This window comes from Dipodomys spectabilis, unplaced genomic scaffold (genome assembly GCF_019054845.1).
Source record: "Dipodomys spectabilis isolate Male_0828 unplaced genomic scaffold, ASM1905484v1 ptg000210l, whole genome shotgun sequence".
NCBI lineage: Eukaryota > Metazoa > Chordata > Mammalia > Rodentia > Heteromyidae > Dipodomys > Dipodomys spectabilis.
The window spans coordinates 7719595-7739108 of record NW_024870887.1 but is presented as its reverse complement, the minus strand read 5'-3'; the positions used below and the strand labels follow the sequence as shown (position 1 = coordinate 7739108).

The window sequence follows — 19514 nt, the reverse complement described above, 5'->3', positions numbered from 1 at the left end:
TATTCTTTTTATTTTCTTGATCAAATAAAGCATTACATTGAGCACTACAGCAACTGTGTCTTAAAGTTTAAATTATATAAGAAACTCTGATTTTGTTCTAATGGTATAGAAAAAAATATATTGCTATCATTTAAAACATCAAAGCTGCTAGGTGCTGGTGACTCATGCCCATAATCCTAGCTACTCAGGAAGCTGAGATGTGAGAATCACAGTTTGAAGTCAGCATGAGCAGGAAGGTATATGAGGCTCTACAAGGAACCAGAAAAAAAGCCTGTAGTGGAGCTGTGGCTCAAGTGGTAGAGAGCTAGCCTTGAGCACAAAACATCAGGGGCAGCATCTAGGCCCTGAGGTCAAGCCCAGGACGAATATAATAAATAAAATATTCATAAGGATACTGTGTAAGAACCTTAAGCTTGTACTTAATGTAGCTGGTTTATATGAATATAATACCTTCTGTCCTCCTATGCATGGGTAACTCTGGCTGAAGAGGTGATAATAAATTATCCAAGAGATTAAGTAAGCTTTCCAATACTCCACAATTACTCAGTGATCTCTGACCAATGCAGGAAAGTAACATGAAGACCCTAATAAAAGAAGATAAATAATATGAGCAGCAAGAATCAACTTGCTTGTCTTCATAAATAATTTAAAATAAAAGTTAAAGTATTAAAGAAGATATCCCTCTTAAAACTTTACTATTTCTTATGAAACAGTAACCCCTCTGTACATCACTTTTATACTAACAGTAAATTTTTTAATGCATATTTCTGGTTTGCGAAGAAAGATTTACATGGAAATATAAATTAAATATTAAAATAAACTTTTTCCCTCATTATTGCTTTTTAGTTGATTTTAGTGTTATCTATAGGAAATCACACATTGAATAGTGAATCACAGAACTTTAAGCCTTAAAAATAAAGATAGGCATAGTGACTCATACTATAACCCTAGTTACTTGGGAAGACTACAACCCAAGACCATCCCAGGCAAAAAGTTCATGAGGCCCCTATCTCAACAGAAGAAACTGAGCTTGAAGCTGTATCTTCTAGCTTCATAGGAAACATAAATAGGAGGGTGGCAGACCAGTTAGCCCAGACAAAAAGCTAGACTCTATCTCAAAAATAACCTCGAGTAAAAGGTCTGGAGGCAGGGTTCAAGTGGCAGATCTCTTATCTAGCAAGTGCAAACCGTAATACAAAAAAAAAAAAAAAAAAGTCACATCTAACCATAAAGTAATATGATCTGATTGGAAAAAAAAAAAACACCTATAAATCAGACCTGTAACTTTGATAGACTCAACTAGAAAAACCAAACAGTATAATAAGACTATATATAATATTCAACACAATGCTGGGGCTCTTTACTGGGAATTGTCAAAAGACTTAAAAAACCTGTTTTCTAAGCTGGGCACCAGTGGCTCATGCCTGTAATCCTAGCTACTCAGGAGGCTCAAGCATAAAAGTCTGTGAGACCATTATCTCTAATTGACCACCAAAAAACTGGAAGTGGTGCTATGGCCCAAGTGGTAGAATGCTCGCCTGCTTTTTCTCCATATTTAGTACCCAGATAAGCAAGCTTTGAAAAGCTGAACAATAAAATCTAGGGAAATATCTCAATGAGAGTGCCAGTTACCATATACAAGCCCCCAACACTACAAGCAAATAAATGAATGAGTGAATAAGTAAATAAATAAGTAAATATTCAAACCGACTGTGAGAATTACAAATTACTAGTAACAAATACTAACGCTTTCAGACCTACCTATCCTGTGGAAAGATGAGAAGCTGCTCTGAATTGTACAATTCCTGTAGAACATTGGAAAGAAACTGACCCCACCATCTTTCACCACCACATAATTGAACCAACAAAAGGCCAGTATGGAGCCGTATCTTTGGGGTTCCGCTGATGCACAAGTGTTTAAAGAGTTCTTCACAGGCCTGAGCATGAAATGTACTCTGCAGAACTGCTGGGACAGAGTGGCCTATTACGAGAGAGAAAACATCAAGACTTCATCCGTAGTATATGGTGGCTTATCCCATTCCATTTACACTACTATTGATTCCTTGCTAAATATTTAAAGAGAAAAAGAGCAATAAAATTTCTTTTTCCTATACTTACGGTTATCAGGTGCTGTGATTTAACAGATATATGTGTGATCTTTTTTTTCTTTTTTGGGGTCGGTCATGGGGCTTGAACTCAGGGCCTGGGCACTGCCCCTGAGCTTTTTAACTCGAAGCTGGTACTCTACCACTTTAAGCCACAGAGCCACTTCCTGTCTTCTAGTGGTGAATTGGAGATAATAATCTCATAGATTTTCCTTCCCCAGTCTGGCTTAAAACTGCAACCCTCAGATCTCAGCCTCCTGAGTAGCAAGGATTACAGGCATGAGCCACCAGTGCCCAGTTTTACAAGTGATTTGACAAAAAAATAAATAACTGCAGATAGTCAGGCATTGTGGCACATGCTTATAATCCCATCTGGGAGACATAGTACATACACAATGTGTGTGTGTGTGTGTGTGTGTGTGTGTGTGTGTGTGTGTGTGTGTGTGTGTGTGTGTGTGTGTGTGTGTGTGTGACATAGTACATACACAATGTGTGTGTGTGTGTGTGTGTGTGTGTGTGTGTGTGTGTGTGTGTGTGTGTGTGTGTAATGCAAGTGGCCAGAAGAGAGAGAGAAAGAGAGAGAATAATGCAAATGGCCAGGCATAATGGCACATGCCTATAATTCTAGCTACTCTGGAAGCACAGCACAGGAGGACTTAAGTTCAATATTAAACCATGAAAAAAGTGACACTACAGGGCTGAGAAAGTGGCTTAGTAGTAGAGTGCTTGCCTAGCATGCACAAAGCTCTAGGTTCGATTCCTCAGAAAAAGCCAGAAGTGGTGCTGTGGCTCAAGTGGTAGAGTGCTAGCCTTGAGCAAAAGAAGCTCAGGGACAGTGTCCGGGCCCTGAGTTCAAGCCCCAGACAAAAGTTTAAGACCCAATACAAAAATAATAATTATACCAGTTTCAGTACTGGAATGAATTAATGAATGGCTAGAAGCATGGATCAAGTGGTAGAGCATCTACCTAAATAGTAAGATACCCTGAGTTCAAATCACAGTACAAAAAGAAAAAGGTCCTGGCTAGAAAATAACAGTCCTACATAACATTAGCAATTTATGATATATACATTACTGAACTTTTAATATACTTAAATACTGGGCCAGTAGCAACACAATGATGGTATGCATATCAAGAGCACAAAACCAAGAATTTTATCAGACGTTTACTTAAGAAAACTTAAAGAGGCCTAGGATATTTTTAGTAGTACAATGCTTGTCCAGCATATAAATGGCTTTAGTTTTAATTCTGATTTAATCCTCAGAAACTCAAGGAAAAAATTAAAGGGGGGAAAAATGACTCATTCTACACATTAGAAAAGACATCAAAATTAACAATACCCAGACATACTACCTCAGTTTCTAATATGTACACCCTCAAAATCATGTCACATTCATTCCCAGCCTTTAAAGTATATGAGCCAAATACAAACCATTAGAAGAATGAAGAAGGCTGAGTAAAGTGTCCAACAAGTATCTGATGATAGTACGTAACTGCTCTGTGGAAGATGTCTGAATTAAATCTTCAGGGTTTGATGTTTCACTCAGTGTCTTCCGACTTGCACCTACAGCTACTTTGAGCCTCTGCACTGCATTATGGGCCAAATTTAGTTGGAGCTGTAGCTGGATACAATCCTGATAAGCAGAAAAAACTCTACTGTCTTCCTCGACTGCCTTGTCTGGTTTTCGCAAAAAGTACTGTGCATTGTTAGCACTGTTGAGAGGAGGAAGATCTATACTTTGCAAAAGAGCTTCCAGACGATGACAAGCTAAGTTATATCTATAAGGAAAAATAAATTAACATAATAATTCCCATAATGTTCTCTTGATATATACATGTAAGCACACTAAGAATTACAACTCTAAAACATACAAGTATTAAAAAGAATTATTCCATAAGTAAGAACCAATAGAGCCATGTATTCAATTACATTATTTCATTCATTACATATCATGTAATGGGCTCATGTATCTCTTTTTTCCTTTTGTATATACCTATGGAAAAATATTCCTGCAACATTTTCTTGGAAGAAATACAAACAAGAAATCATATAAAGTACAGATTTTGAGTAAGAGTTAAATATATTTACAATTTTATACTAACCTGCACTGTATATCCTCTTGTAGAGCAACCATCATTGCTAAATGCTGGTCAATTTCTGGCTGGTTTGCAGCTTCTCCCTCTCCCCGTAGAGGATCATGCATTAACTTCAGTTCACTTTCCCAAGGTAAGATATAGGTATGGCCATAGTAAAACCCTAAAGGAATTTTGGCTCTTGCATTTGTACTTCCATAACGTCCAATGACAGTTATCTGAAATTAAAAATATATAAAAAAAATAAAATATAGCCATCATAACTTAAAAAATCTGATCAACATATTAAAAACATATCTCTACTTTTTAAAGATGTCTAAATATTTTTCATAAATATAGAAAACATACAAATCACTTCCTGAAATTTTTTTACCTTCATGAATCTGCACACAGGAGGTGGTATTAAGTCATGAAGAATTAGAGAATGAGTGCTTATATCAGTTGCCACTACCAATCGCCTTCCATCTACCTCCTCTCCTAATGTCCAAATGTCAATTGATAAAGAAGCCAAATCTCCACAAGTTGGAATCAATACATCTGTCAATAGTATAGGTCTTCCAAAATCCAGAGTTACAAATCTCCTGGCTCCTATGAAGCAAAGAGAAGCAAATGACCAAAGAGATGTATCCATTAACAAAATGATATAAAATATACTCTGGCCAGGTGCTGTGGGCTCCTATCTGTAATTCTAGCTACTCAAGAGGCTGAGATCTGAGGATCATGGGTTGAAGCCAGCCCAGGCAGAAAAGTCCCCTTGAGACCTATCTCCAATTTAACACCAGAAAACTGGAAGTGGAGCTATGTATCAAAATGGTAGAGAGCTAGCCTTGAGCAAAAGAGCTCAGGGATGGCACTCAGACCCTGATTCAAGCCCCACAACCAACCAAATAACCAACACACACACCCCCCCACACACACACTTTGGAGCATGCTCCTTACTAAATGAAATCAACCTAATTATGAGAAAATAAGAGGAAAAGTACACAAGGAAAATTGGCCTTGTCAATTCTCATTCAAAAACTTACTAAAACTCCAATCTGTATTAGTTTTGAACCTGAAGATGTAAATCAAGAGTTACAAGAGCAAGAATATTACTACTGAAGCAATCAACTGTACAAATAAGCTTCATTTAAAACATTAGAGTCTAAAAAATCAATAGGCAAGAGGCCAGGAACTGTCACTCCTGTAATCCCACCTACTCCAGAGCCAAGTTTAAAACTAGCCTAGATAAAAAGTAAACCAATCCCTAGTCCAAAGAACATACTGGGCACAGTGGTACACACTTGTAATCAGATAGCTGGCCGTACCCAAGCAAAAAGCACAATGAGAAGCATCTGGAAAAAAAACTAAAGCAAAACACTAGAGGCATGGTAAGAGTGGTAGAGTGCCTGCCTAAGAAGATACTATGCTTTGAGTTCAAAATCCTAGCAATAATGGGAGAAAAAGGCACCTAAAGCAGCAAAAGACACATCCTATGTCTTCAGCTTAGTATCAGAAGCCGCAAATAAAAAATAAATTGATATCTTTCCTGTCTCCTACTCAACACAAGGACACTATGATGAGTAAAACTGGGGGAAGATCATTAATAATGGAAGTCTTCTTCACTGAGATGGCATGAGCGCAGCCAATAGCTTTCCTAGCTATATATTGTCTTTTCTATTTCTAATGCTCAAAATTGAAACAAGCAGGCTAATAAACCATGTAAATGCTGAGCAAACAAGCTGCCACTTGAACTATACTGCCACCACCTATATTTTACATTGAATGAGAAAAAAAATCTGCCAATACTGCTACTTAATGAGGTTGATTAAAACAAGAAAGAAAGAAAGAAAACAAGCAAGCAAAGGGGGGGGAGGGAGGGAGGGAGGGAGGGAGGGAGGGAGGGAGGGAGGGAGGGAAGGGGGAGGGAGGGAGGAGGGAGAAAGAGAAAGAGAAAGAGAAAGAGGAAAGGGAGGGAGGGAAGGAGGGAGCGAGCGAGCGAGCAAGCGAGCGAGCAAGCAAGCAAGCAAGCAAGCAAGCAAGCAAGCAAGCAAACAGAGGGACTGGAAAAGTGGCTCAGTGGTAGAGTGCTAGCCTTGAGCTGAAGAGCTGAGGCACAGTACCCAGGCCCAGAGTTCAAGCCCCACAGCCAACAAAAAAAGGGAAGGAAAGGAAGAAAGGAATGAGGGAGGGAGGGATGGAGCAAGGGAAAAGAAACAGAAAAAGAAAAAAAAGAGAAAGAAAAAGAAAAAGAGCAGAAAACTATTAAGCAACAAACAAAGCACATTTCTTCTCTTCAGAGATTGTATGCCAGTCATTATCATGGAGAAAAGAAAAAAATTGCAAGATAACCGACTGCTCCTATCTCCTAAAACTACAGAATTACATAATGTTATAATCACTCAAGTAATTCCAATTACTACCTAGTTGGGCAGAAAATAACATAAGGCTTTTATGAGTTTTCAAATTCTCTCTTCAAAAAAGAAAAGATCCTGTTGTAATAAAGTATCTTTAATTGTTTACATAATGAAAAATGCTACTATATGCACCACATTGATGTTTTCCCCTATGGCTTTTAAATCCCCTTATGCTACTGAATCACAGGACAAATACCTGACAGGATTAAAGGTAAAAACCATATTTTATTTGTAAGCAGGAAGTAACTGAAAACAACTATGCTAAGCATACCACATATTATATAAGCATGAGTAAAATGTAGATAAAGTGTAAATTATCCAGAGATCATGAAGTGTTACTATTTTAAATTAGTTACTAGGGTAAGCAGTTCTATCAGCTGGCTAAAAAAAGTTTCATTGGCAGCCCATGCCAGAATATCTAAATACCAGAGTATCTAGGAATATCATTAATATTTATGATATTCCTACAGACTTAAATCTAGAAGATCTCAGTTCAAAGCCAGTAAAGGCAGAAAAATTCAAGAGACTCCATTTCCAATATAGTTAGCAAAAAGCTGGCTTGGACATGTGTTGGTAGCTCATAATTATAATCATAACTACTCAGGATCTAAGAATCATGATGTAAAGCAAGTTCACACAGATAAAGAAGGAACTGGAGGCGTGGCTCAAGTGATAAGAATACTGGTCATGAGCAGAAAAGGCCAAGTAAGAGCACAAGACTCCGAGTCCAAGTACTAGCACCAGCACTATTTAAAGGGGGACAAAAAAAAAAAGCTAGGTTGGATGGACAATTTGAGCAAGTAGACTGTTTAGAAGGGGTAAAGCTTTGAATTCAAATCTTTTTTTTTTTTAATTGTTGGTCATGGGGCTTGAACTCTGGGCCTAGGTGCTGTCCCTCAGCTCTTCAGCTCAAGGCAAGAACTCTACCAGTTGAGCCACAGCGCCTTTTCCAGTTTTCTGACAGTTTATTGGAGGTAAAAGAGTTTCATGGACTTTCCTGCCTGGGCTGGCTTTGAACCCTGACCCTCAGATCTTAGCCTCCTGAGTAACTAGGATTATAGGCGTGAGCTACCAGCACCCAGCTGAATCCAAATGTTGACAATAGAAAAATCCCCCCGAAAAGAGTGCTAGATCTAGGAAAGTTTCCTTTAAGTATAGTTCCTAATGTAATGATAGCTGAGTAAGTACAATGACGATATTTATGCGTTAACCTTAACTTCAACAGGCAAAATTCAGGTTCAGATTGAAGCCATCGTTTAAACAAAATTAGTGAACCTACTCAACACCACTCATTCTTTTTCATTCATCTTTTTTTGCACACGTTTGTCCTGGTACTTAAACTTGGGACCTGGGTGCTGTCCCTGAGCTTTTTACTCAATGCTACCACTCTGCCACTTGAACCAGAACTTCACTTTCTGCTTTTTTGGTGTTTAATTGGAGATAAAGAGTCTTAAGGAATGGGCTGGCTTCAAACCACAACCCTCAGATCTCAGACTCCTGAGGAGCTAAGACTGCAGGCATGAGCCACTGGTGCCTGACTCACAGCATTCTTGTAGCTACTATTCGAGAGGCTGAGATCTGAGGACTGTGGTTCAAAGCTAGCCTAGACACAAAAATCTATCAGACTGTTATTACCAGCTAACCAGCAAAAAGTGAAACTGTGACTCCAAATGGCTCTACCAGCATTCTTAAGCAAATAACCCTAAGGAACTGTGTGTATGCCCTGACCCTGAGTTTAAGCCCAGTACTAGGAAAGGGAGTGGGATGGGGCCTAGGGACAGCAGACTAAAGAAGGAAATATTTTAAGAAAGTCAAAGATTACCTGAATGCATTCTCTCTATAATAATGGACTGGTGAGGTGGAGGTTGAAGAAAATGTGAAGCATGAGAAATTGCAAGAGCCAGACCAGAACCAAGGGGATTCTAGAAAAGAAAAGAAATACATAACTCTCAATTGATATTACTCTTACTCTACAAAAACAACTAGCCATAATATCAAATTAACAAACCTCATTTCCTGAAAGGTAGTATTTTATTAAAGAAAATAATCTAGTTTATCTAATTTGATCAGTTTTATCTTGGTTTAGTTTATCTTTACTAGTAATATAATCTAATTTTAATTTTTGGTATAATAAAACATTGCCTTTTAAATTACAAGTTCACTTAAAGACATCTAAGCCAATACCTAATTAAAACATAATTTACCATTCTGCACTTGTTGGAATTTTTGTTATGTGCTGCAAGATTGACTGCTGGGGGATCAATGACTGAGCCTGGGAAAAGCTGTGCAAGTTCAGCATTAATCACAACAGAAACTGCTTCATTGGGTGGAGTGAGTGGTGGAGTCATAAAAAGTGGTGTTGTTTTTGGAGTGGGTGGAATAACATCGGATGGATGAATGAAGAATCCAGGGGCAGCCACTGGGTTGGAAGGCACAGAGTTGTGGACAGGACCTACTGCTGATGCTGCTGATGCTGCTGCAGCTGCTGCCGCTGTTGTCTGATGTAACTTGGCTTCCAGCTTTGCTTTCTGTAAGAGAAGTAAAAGCAACACATATAGACTAATCTTGCCTAGCTAAGTTATTGGAACACGACATGGCCATGTATTATTAAAATAAACATGATTAACTAGAAGCTGGTTACATAAAGATGAATCAAAATGGTTCTCAATATAAATGGAACACTGCCTTGTTATGTATATTTCTTTCAACAATGAATTAAAATTTTCCTGTGTATTTGCAAATTAGGACTTTCTCAAAGGAAAGGTGAAAATTAAGAATAAAAGTTAAACGTTAACAATAAAAACAAAGTTCTGCTCAAAACAAAATATTGATAAGAGGTAGTTTCTTACGTTGACTAATATGAGCAAATGGTAGAATAATTACTAATATTATTACTAAAATTATATGTCACATTAATGTAAATGGTCTTTAATATACTGCTTTCGGTAAACAGTAACGGAATTTTTCCATGGTTAGATTCAGAGTGTATAAATTGAAAATGGATTTTACTTCAAAATTACACAAAATGTATCATTCTCCTTTCAGTTATGTATCAAATAAAATGCTTTCATGTTATCTTAACTAATTTAAAGATATCACAAAGACTTTACCTCAATTTTTTGGTTGAAAATGATTAGCTCAGACCGGTCAACCTATTTTCTTTATGAAAATAATGGTCATTTTTACAGTACTTTCTCAGCTTTTGAAGTTTAGAGACAGCATGAACAAAGAGCCAAATAGTCTCCAACCTGTTGCTGAAGCTTCAAAAGCTGCTGCTGTTTCTCTTGCAGCACCTGTAGCTGTTGCTCGGCTGAAGCCATTGCATGAGAGAGAGACTGCAAAGCTACCTGGGCTGCTGAACTCAGGGCTGTGGAGGCTTCCCCAACTGTCCCAGATGATAGTCCACCTACTGCCGGAGTAACCCCGAAGGAACTCACTGGCATAAGACAAAGGGAAAACAAAAACAAAAACACCAGGATGAAGAAAGGGCTCATAGAGAGACAAAGTAATCTTTGACATCTAAACTAGTGTTAGCTTTCACTTTAAAAAAAAAAAAAGAAGACTGGGAAAGTGTAACTTTTAATAGCAAAAGAGATTCAGGAATAAATTTGAAAGTATAGAAAAATTAAAGACAGGTTACATCAGAGTTTGCAATTGTTTTTTGAAAAATTACAAAGAGATAAGCTAATATGATTTGAGCAGTAAAATAAATTAAAATTTTTTATTAACTTTTCTTAGATCAACAACACACTCTTTTCCACTCCAAAAACAAAACAAACAAACAAACAAAAACCAAATAAGCCTGGTGACTGGGGCTTGTGCCTATAATCCTAGCTGTTCAGGAAGCTGACATCTAAGGAATGCCATTCAAAGCCCATCCCAGCAGGGAAGTCCGTGAAACATTTATCTCTAATTAACTGCCAGAAAACTAGAAGTGGTGAGTGACTCAAAGTGGTAGAGTGCTACCTTTGAGATAAAAGCTCAGGGACAGCACCCAGACCGTGAGTTCAAGCTCTAATTTTAAGAACATTATCTTTGAACTCTTAATTTTCTCTCTTTTTTTTTTTTGTCAGTCATGGAGCTTGAACTAAGGGCTTGGAGCTCTACCACTTAGAGCCACAACTCCACTTCCAGTTTTTAGGTGTTTAGTTGGGGATAAAAAGTGTAACAGGGGCTGGGAAGGGGGCTCAGTGGTAGAGTGCTTGTCTTGCATGCCTGAGGCCCTGGGTTCGATTCCTCAGAACCACATAAGAAAAAAGAAAAAAGCCGGAAGTGGCGCTGTGGCTCAAGTGGTAGAGTGCTTGCCTTAAGCTGAAGAGCTGAGGGACAGCACCCAGACCCAGAGTTCAGGCCCCACGACCTGACCATCCCCCCCCTACCCCCCCCCAAAAAAAAAGTCTCACAGACTTTTCTGTCCAGGCTGGCTATGAACCACAATCCTAAGATTACAGGTGTAAGCGACCAACAGCCGGCTAGTTTTTCTCATTCTAAAGCATAGTCTAAACAGTAGTTTTTCTCATTCTAAAGCATAGTCTACACAGAAGTAAGGGCTACATAGAATCTGTGAAGCAATCTTCCAAATGATATACTCCACAGAATATTCAAAATGGAGAAAGGCATGTCCCACACATAGTTAAATCTCACAGCTAACCAATAAACACTATCATCAATAAAGGCTTTAAAAAACATTATTAGAAAATTTCTGTCCCTCAGCTCTTCAGCTCAAGGCTAGCGCTCTACCACTTGAGCCACAGCGTCACTTCCGGCTTTTTTTCTTTTTGCTTATGTGGTGCTGAGAAATCGAACCCAGGGCCTCATGCATGCAAGGCAAGCACTCTACCACTGAGCCACCTTCCCAGCCCCCTATTATGTACTTTTATAATCTCATATTGTAAGCAGCAAAAACAAAAGTAAGGGAAGTAAGGTTACTTGCTCAAAAACAATGGAAAGCAGGGAAACCCAGCCTAAAGATCAATTTAGCATTTTAATGTCTGACAAGGCTATGATAATAACAGCAAAGTGAGTATTACACAGACCACCTCAGGGAAGATATGTTTGAAAGAAAGTTCTATGTTTGCTTTGCAGGGGGCATAATGTGAAACATTTATTTCTCAAACCTAATCATCTAACTTTACTTTTTTAACCTTTTGATAGCATTAAGCTAGATATATTAATCATTACTACATCACTTGATAGCTCCAGAAAAAGAGGCTGGTATAAAAAGAAGTTGCTTAAAGTTTAATATTTTCACCATACATGTTCTGATTTAAATATAAGAAAGACTTCTGGAAATTTACTTTCCTTCTTTTTTGTAGTGCTGTGGATCAAACTCAGGGCCTTGCCTATCATAGGTGTGAGTTCTACCCTGTGTTTTTACTTTTTGTACAACTATTAAAGAGACTTTTTAAACTATAAAGTTTATAGACCACGAAAAAGACAATTTGCCCCATAAAGGTTACAATGTGTTTGTGACTTTAACTAAGTATCACTATCCTACAATACTGTGAGGTCTGTGAAATTTATGTAATCACTTAATTACAATAAAAAAATTGCAAAAAAAAATTACCCAGCAAAGTAAGTTTGAGATTAACATTCAAGCACTTTAAAAACTATAATACAGATAGAAAACTATATACTACCCTGTACCAGTGTCACACCTGTAATCCTAGCTACTCAGGAGGCTGAGATCTGAGAATTGCAGGTCAAAGCCAGCCCAGGCAGCAAAGTCTATGAGATTCTTATCTCCAATTAACCACCAGAAAACGGGAAGTGGTGCTGTGGCTCAAGTGGTAGAGCACTCCCCCTAGAGCTGAAGAGCTCAGGGACAGCTCCCAGGCCCTAAGTTTAAGCCCCAGGACCGGACCACCACCACCCCCCCCCCCCGCCCAAAAAAAAAAAGAGGCAGATGGGGCAGGAAAGTCATAAGACTCTTAACTCCAATAAAGCACCAAAAACACTGGAAGGGGAGCTGTGGCTCAAGTAGTAGAGTGTTAGCCTTAAGCAAAAAAGTTCAAGGACAGTGCCCAGCCAGGCCCAGAGTTTAGGCCCCAGGATGGAGAAAGAAAGTAAAGAGGCAAAGAAAGGAAGGAAGAAAATCTAGTATATTTCCCCTAAAATGTCTGTACCATAAGTTCCACTTAACATGACAGTAATGAAATACACATATATTGTAGAGTAATATTTAAAGTTACATATAACTTTTTCTATTACCACATAAAGTATATAGTAAAAGAAGGTATATACCAGTAAACGTACTTGCATCATCCCTTTCTATTCTGGTTCCATCACTAGTTGACACACAGGTAAAGTGCAGGGGTTCAACTTCTAGAAGTCCAGTGAGAGAGGTAAAACTACCCTCAGCAGCTGTGCAACTACTGACCTTTCCATTTCCTAGTACAAAAGAAGAGAAGTCTTACACTAAGTGAAGACAATCAATAAAAAGTAATTATATCAATAATTATACTCCTTACCCCAACTGTAGCTAGAACACAACAGTACAATCTTTGCACAGGACAAAGGAGATAGTAATAATAATTCACAATAAAGAAACATGAAGAACAGTTTTCTATAAACACTGAAACTAAGATTCGTAACAAATAACTAATGATTTTAAATAGAGTAGACAAAGAAACCAGCTGTGATAATAGCTATTCTATAATCTGTTAAATATGCATCATGAGAATATATTGTATAATGTGATTAAAAATAAAAATTAAAGAAGCATTTCAAAATATTAAGATTTATCCTAAACTATACTTCCTTCTCTACCTGAAAATAAGTTAGCATAAAGTATTTTTAGAATTAGGTTAAATTATTATGGATAATGAAACCATAAGTAGAAGAATAGACAGTACAACTCAAATTAATTCACAGTGCTAGTGTATATGGCTTGAAAGACTACTAGAAAGAATTCATTGAGATGCAAGTAAAGCAGAATCTGGAGATGAAAGTATCATGGATACAACTACTTAATAAGAACAAAAAATGGAGATCTGAAAAAGTCATCAATACTAATAATACTAATAAATACAAGACAAAATTAATGTTAACAGCCTTGTTCTTCCATATGCCACTGACACTAGTACAGCCTGATTCTGTATGTTTACAGCATACTTGCTCAGAACAAAACTTGAGAGAAATAGAATAAAACCATAGGGCCCGTGTCAGTGATTCCTATGTATTTAAAAAACTGGCTATATGACTTTTCTTTTGTAAATGTGACAATACTGAGATTTGAACACAGGGTCTCATGCACTACACCACAGCTAGTAATTTTTTTTTGGGGGGGGGGGGGTCTGGTAGTAAGGCGTGAACTCTGGGCCTGGGCGCTGTCCCTCAGCCCTTCAGCTCAAGGCTAGCGCTCTACCACTTGAGCCACAGGGCCACTTCCAGCTTTTTTCTTTTTGCTTATGTGGTGCTGAGGAATCAAACCCAGGGCTTCATGCATGCAACGCAAGCGCTCTACCACTGAGTCATCTTCCCAACCCCCACAGCTAGTATTTTATTTGAGCCACTCTTCCAGTTTCAGCTTTTTGCTAGTTAACTGGAGACAGTCATAGATCACTCTGCCGCCGAAGCTAGTTTTAAGCCTAGATCCTCAGATCTCAGTCTTGTGAGTAACTAGGAGTATAGGCATCAGCCACCCATACCCAGCTCTGATTAAACTTTTTGACTTGAGAGAAATTTTAAGAACTAAGAAGACAGGACAATATGTTTTCATGATAAAGTAACATTTACCAGAATAAAATTTTTCTCTTGGGGTCAGGGAGAGAAGACCAGGCAGAAACAATGTAAGTGAAACTGTGCACAGTAAGAACAAACAAGACAGATTTGAGAAATAAAGAATACAGATGGAGGATTAGTTCTTAATCCTAGGATCCTTTACATAGCTTTAAAAAAGTTGAAAAGCTGGGTACAAGTGACTCAAACCTGTAATCCTAGCTCCTCAGGAGGCTGAGATCTGAGGATCACAGTTCAAAGCCAGCCTAGGCAGGAAAGTCCCTGAGAATCTTATCTCCAATTAACCACCAGAAACCCGAAGTGGTACTGTGGCTCAAGTGATAGAGGGCTTGGCTTGAGCTGAAGAGCTGAGGGACAGCGCCCAGGCCCAGAGTTCAAAAAAAGAAAAAAAAAAAAACTCTAAAGAGGAGCACTAGGCATAGCTCAAGTGACAGAGCAAAAGCCTAGAAAGTTCAAGGCCTTGTGTTCAAACCTTAGTACTACTACCAAAAGAAAATTTTTTTCTAGCTAGGCACTGATGGTTCACATCTATAGTACTAGATACACAGGAGGCTAGGATATGAGGATCATGGTTCAAAGCTAGCCCAGGCAAGAAAATCCATGAAATTCTTTTTTTCTTTTTTTTGGTGGTTCTGGTACTTGAACTCAGGGTCTAGTTGCTGTACCTGATGTGCTCAAGATTAGCACTCTACTACTTGAGCCATGGTACCACTTCAGGCTTTTTCTGAGTAGTCTTTTGGAGATAAGAGTCTCATAGACTTTCCTGACTGGGCTGGCTTCCAACAGTGATCTATAGATTTCAGCATCCTGGGTAGCAAGGATTATAGGCTTGAACCACCAGCACCCAGCTTTCTATGAGACTCTCACCTCCAATTAATCACAGAAAAAGCTAGAAATGGTGCTGTAGCTCAAGTGATAGAGTTCTCACCTTAAACAACAGGGAGCTCAGGGAGAGTGCTCAAGCCCAAAGTTCAAGCCCCAGGACCATTTAAAAAAAAAAAAAAGGAAAGAAAGAAAACCTTTTATAAAACCTAAACTTTAATTTATACTACTTGTATATTGCTTGGATAATCAAATTGGGGGGAGGGGGTGCGGAGTTGGTCTTAGGGCTTGAACTCAAGGGACTAGGCTCTGTCCCTGAGCTCTTTTGCTCAAGATGAGCCCTCCACAACTTTGAGCCATAGCTCAACTTCCAGTTTTCTGATGGCTAACTGGAGATAAGAGTTTCATGAACTTTCCTGCCCAAGCTGGTTTTAAACAGGCATAAGCCACCAGCACCCAGCCAAAATAATAGAAACTTTAAGATAAAACAATTAAAAATAAGCCAGGCACTGGAGGCTCATACCTGTAATCCTAGCTCCTCAATAAGATAAGATCTGAGGATCATGTTTCAAAGCCAAGCCAGAGAGGAAACTCTGTGAGACTCTTATCCTCAAGTATCCACCTAAAAATCGAAAAGCTCAAGAACCAGAAAAAGTGCTCAAGCCCTGAGTTCAAGACCCATGACTGACAATAAATTAATAAATAAACAAATAAATAATAATGCAGGCAACCAGTGATTCATGCCTGTAATCCTACCTACTCAGAAGGCTGAGATCTGAAGATCACAGTTCAAAGCCAGACCAAGGAAGAAAAGTCTGTGAGATTATTATCTCCAATAAAGCCCAAAAATAGCCAGAGCTGGAGCTGTCGTTCAAGTTGTAGAGTACCAGACATGAGAGAAAAAGCTAAGGAAGTGAGAGTGTGAGGATCGGAGTTCAAGCACCAGTACTGGCACAATAAATAAATAAATAAATAAATAAATAAATAAATAAATAAATAAATAGATGTATTTCCCTAAAGCCATCATGATTTATTATCATATTGAAAAGTGCTGTATGTATCTTTCTAATTTATTTGTCATCAAAGATTCAGACATTAAGGTTGGGAAGGTGGCTCTCAGTGGTAGAGTGCTTGCCTCACATGCATGAGGTCTTGGGTTCGATTTCTCAGCACCACATAAGCAGAAAAAGCCAGAAGTGGTGCTGTGGCTCAAGTGGTAGAGTGCTAGCCTTGACCTGAAGAGCTCAGGGACAGTGCCCAGGCCCAGAGTTTAGGCCCCATGACCAAATTTAAAAAAAAAAAATTCAGACTTTAATAAAAGTTAATAAGAACTTTCTTAAATGACACTGACATTTTATTTCTGGTACACAGTAAAGAACATCATGGTTTTGCAAAGTCAGCACAAATGTCAACCATGCTGGCTTGTCTTTTGAAACATCTTACTAACTGTTCATCTGGCCTGAACTCAAAATTGGTCATCCTCATCTCTGCCTTCAGAAAAATTGGGATTATAGATGTGTACCATCACAGACACCCATTTTGTTTTATCAACAACATTTAAATAACTGCAATTACATAAAATTTAAAAATATCAGGGCCTGGGAATGTGGCTTAGCCGTAGAATGCTTGCCTTACATGCATGAAGCCCTGGGTTCAATTCTTCAGCACTACATAAACAGAAAAAACTGGAAGTGGCACTATGGCTCAAGTGGTAGAGTGCTAGCCTTGAGCAAAAGCAGCTCAGGGACAGTGACCAGGACTAGCAAAAAAAATAAGACTAAATAAAACATCCGTTATCTTATTTAGTGAAAACAAACACCAAACACTAGATTCTGAAAGTTATTCAAAGGTGCCATACATACAATTCTGAAAGCAGATTCTTTTTTTTTTCTTTGGGTCCGGTTGTGGGGCCTGAACTCTGGGCCTGGGCGCTGTCCCTCAGCTCTTCAGCTCAAGGCGAGCACTCTACCACTTGAGCCACAGCGCCACTTTCCGGCTTTTTTCTTTTTTGCTTATATGGTGCTGAGGAATCGAACCCAGGGCCTCAGGCTTGCAAGGCAAGCGCTCTACCACTGAGCCACCTTCCCAGCCCTGAAAGCAGATTCTTTTTATGCAGAATACATATAACACATACAAAATTTACCTTAAAAAAGTGAGAGCAAATACAGGAAACTATTTTTTTCTTTAATTAGCCTTACTTATTACTGTAAGTATAAATCAAGAAACTGAAGTATGACTCAAGTAAAATGTTAATATGGCAACACACATCAAATTTTAAAGAGAAACAGGATAGAAGAATATTGACATGCAATGAAAAACAAAATCAATGAAACAAATTCACGTTCCTTTCAAATATAGCATTAATACACGGTTGAATATTCTTTTTTTTTTTTTTTTGGTTGGCAGTGGGGCCTGAACTCTGAGGGCGCTGTCCCTCAGCTTTCCAGCTCAAGGCTAGCACTCTACCACTTTAGCCACAGCACCACTTCTGGCTTTTTCTCCTTATGTGGTGCTGAGGAATCAAATCCAGGGCCTCATGCATGCAAGGCAAGCACTCTACCACTGAGCCACCTTCCCTGCCCAATGGTTGAATATTCTTATCTAAAATGTTGAGTCTAGAAGTAATTCAAATCTTGGAATGATTTTTTTTGTGCTCTTTGTATATTTACATAGACTCTACTGATTGAAAATCTTTTATCTATTAGTCTAAAATGCAGAAAAATTTGAAACTTTTCCAGTACATGATGAATTTTGAGCATTTCATATTTTAGATTATAAGACTCAGATATTCAACCTCTACTGGCTTTATTGATGCCAGAGGAAAACTAATGTTTAATGATTCACATATGTTAAGGTTAGGTCCTAAAGAATTCCTGACTTCTAAATCAAAGTTAGTTACTGCAAGTAAGTCAAAAAGTAACTGAAACTCAATCTGTAATATTGAGAAATCTCTTTAGTAAAAGAAGTTACTACCTGAAAGGACATCTGATAAATCAATTTCATCTGACTGGACACCAATGTTGCTATTGTATATATTTTTGCAAGAAGAGCCACTCATCTCCAAATCAAAAAGGACTGGATCAAACGGTGAACTATATAATCCATATCTAAAAAATAAAAGTGTTTCTTGTCAGATAAGTAATTAAGAAATTCCCTGTATAATAGTTTTAAAAGCAAATTAGTTAACAGGACAGAAGGAAATAGTAACTAAATTTAACCAATGCATCAAACTCAGCAAACCCTAGCTCTGTTCTCTGAAATCTAGACTCCAAAGACTCAGTAACTATATTTCCAAAAACTGGCAGCTGAAGTAGCAAAGGTCTCACCTGGAGCCCAAACATGAAGGTGTATCAGACACTCTTCTCCTTCCCTCAATTACTTCAATGAAAAAAGAAAACACAAACTTTGAAAGAAAAACTCATCAAAAATCAATATTTTGGAACTACAATAATTAGAAAACTTTCTGCTAAAGACCAGCCAAGAACTCAAATTCAAACTTTTGTTATTTCTATGTTGAAGTTCTGAAAATCATCATCAATGAAAGAAATCTGGTTGTAAAGTTGTAAAAATGAAACAATCAGACATTAAATGCATCTTATTAGAAAGACATTTATTTCATTAAATTACCTCATAAATAACCTATGTAAAATTTATCAAACAAAGGGAATAAAAGAGAAAATAGGAGGTGGGGGACCCATAGGCTATTATCATTTGGAAAAGGTAAAGCATAAACCTATTTTTGTAAGAAAAAATATATTTCAAGTGTAAATTATTAAGTTACAGTTCTGTACAAAAGCTACCATACTCAGAAAGACCCCCAATTTAATAATACCTTGTTTGAAGTAAAGCCTCCATTGGTGTTAGCCTGTCTTGTAACTGTCTGGACACAGCAGTAAGCAAAGATGCACAAGATGTGCTGCACCCAGCCAAATCTTCATCTTTAACATAATTCAGAAGGACAAAATACCAGTAGACAGAACCTGAAAATAACAATACATCATCATTTTTCTCTAACAAAGAAAACTTCACATTACATATACATTGGTATAACATCTTTTGCTACAAAAGATACTTCCTTATTCTGGGAAAGGAATTTCTAAGGGCAACTTACAAAGAAAAGACTCCACTTACAAAAAAAAGTCTCCTGGGGCTGGAAGGTGGCTCAGTGGTAAAGTGCTTGCCTTGTATGCATGAGGCCCTGGGTTCGATTCCTCAGCACCACATAAGCAAAAAGAAAAAAGCCAGAAGTGGCGCTGTGGCTCAAGTGGTAGAGCGCTAGCCTTGAGCTGAAGAGCTGAGGGACAGCGCCCAGGCCCAGAGTTCAGGCCCCATGACTGGACCCAAAAAAAAAAAAAA

The 19514-nt window shown here is 38.1% G+C and overlaps 1 protein-coding gene across 8 annotated transcripts in view; it reads right to left on the bottom strand.

The window, feature by feature from the left end:
* The window catches only part of Birc6 (baculoviral IAP repeat containing 6), a 212831-nt gene that overhangs the window by 117279 nt on the left and 76038 nt on the right, over positions 1-19514 (bottom strand). For 6 of the 8 annotated variants that reach the window (XR_006150162.1, XM_042696666.1, XM_042696665.1 and 3 more), the window contains 11 exons: positions 18991-19138; positions 18132-18265; positions 12840-12986; positions 9845-10032; positions 8801-9124; positions 8419-8518; positions 4574-4788; positions 4210-4418; positions 3539-3885; positions 1762-1981; positions 451-584 (listed from right to left, as the gene is read on the bottom strand). Coding sequence is in view for 7 of the 8 variants with exons in the window: in XM_042696666.1 (XP_042552600.1) it covers positions 451-584; positions 1762-1981; positions 3539-3885; positions 4210-4418; positions 4574-4788; positions 8419-8518; positions 8801-9124; positions 9845-10032; positions 12840-12986; positions 18132-18265; positions 18991-19138 (2166 nt within the window). In the remaining variant the exon portion in view is untranslated. The remainder of the gene's footprint in view (positions 1-450; positions 585-1761; positions 1982-3538; positions 3886-4209; positions 4419-4573; positions 4789-8418; positions 8519-8800; positions 9125-9844; positions 10033-12839; positions 12987-18131; positions 18266-18990; positions 19139-19514) is intronic. The other 2 variants (XM_042696667.1, XM_042696669.1) reach the window with 2 other exon arrangements.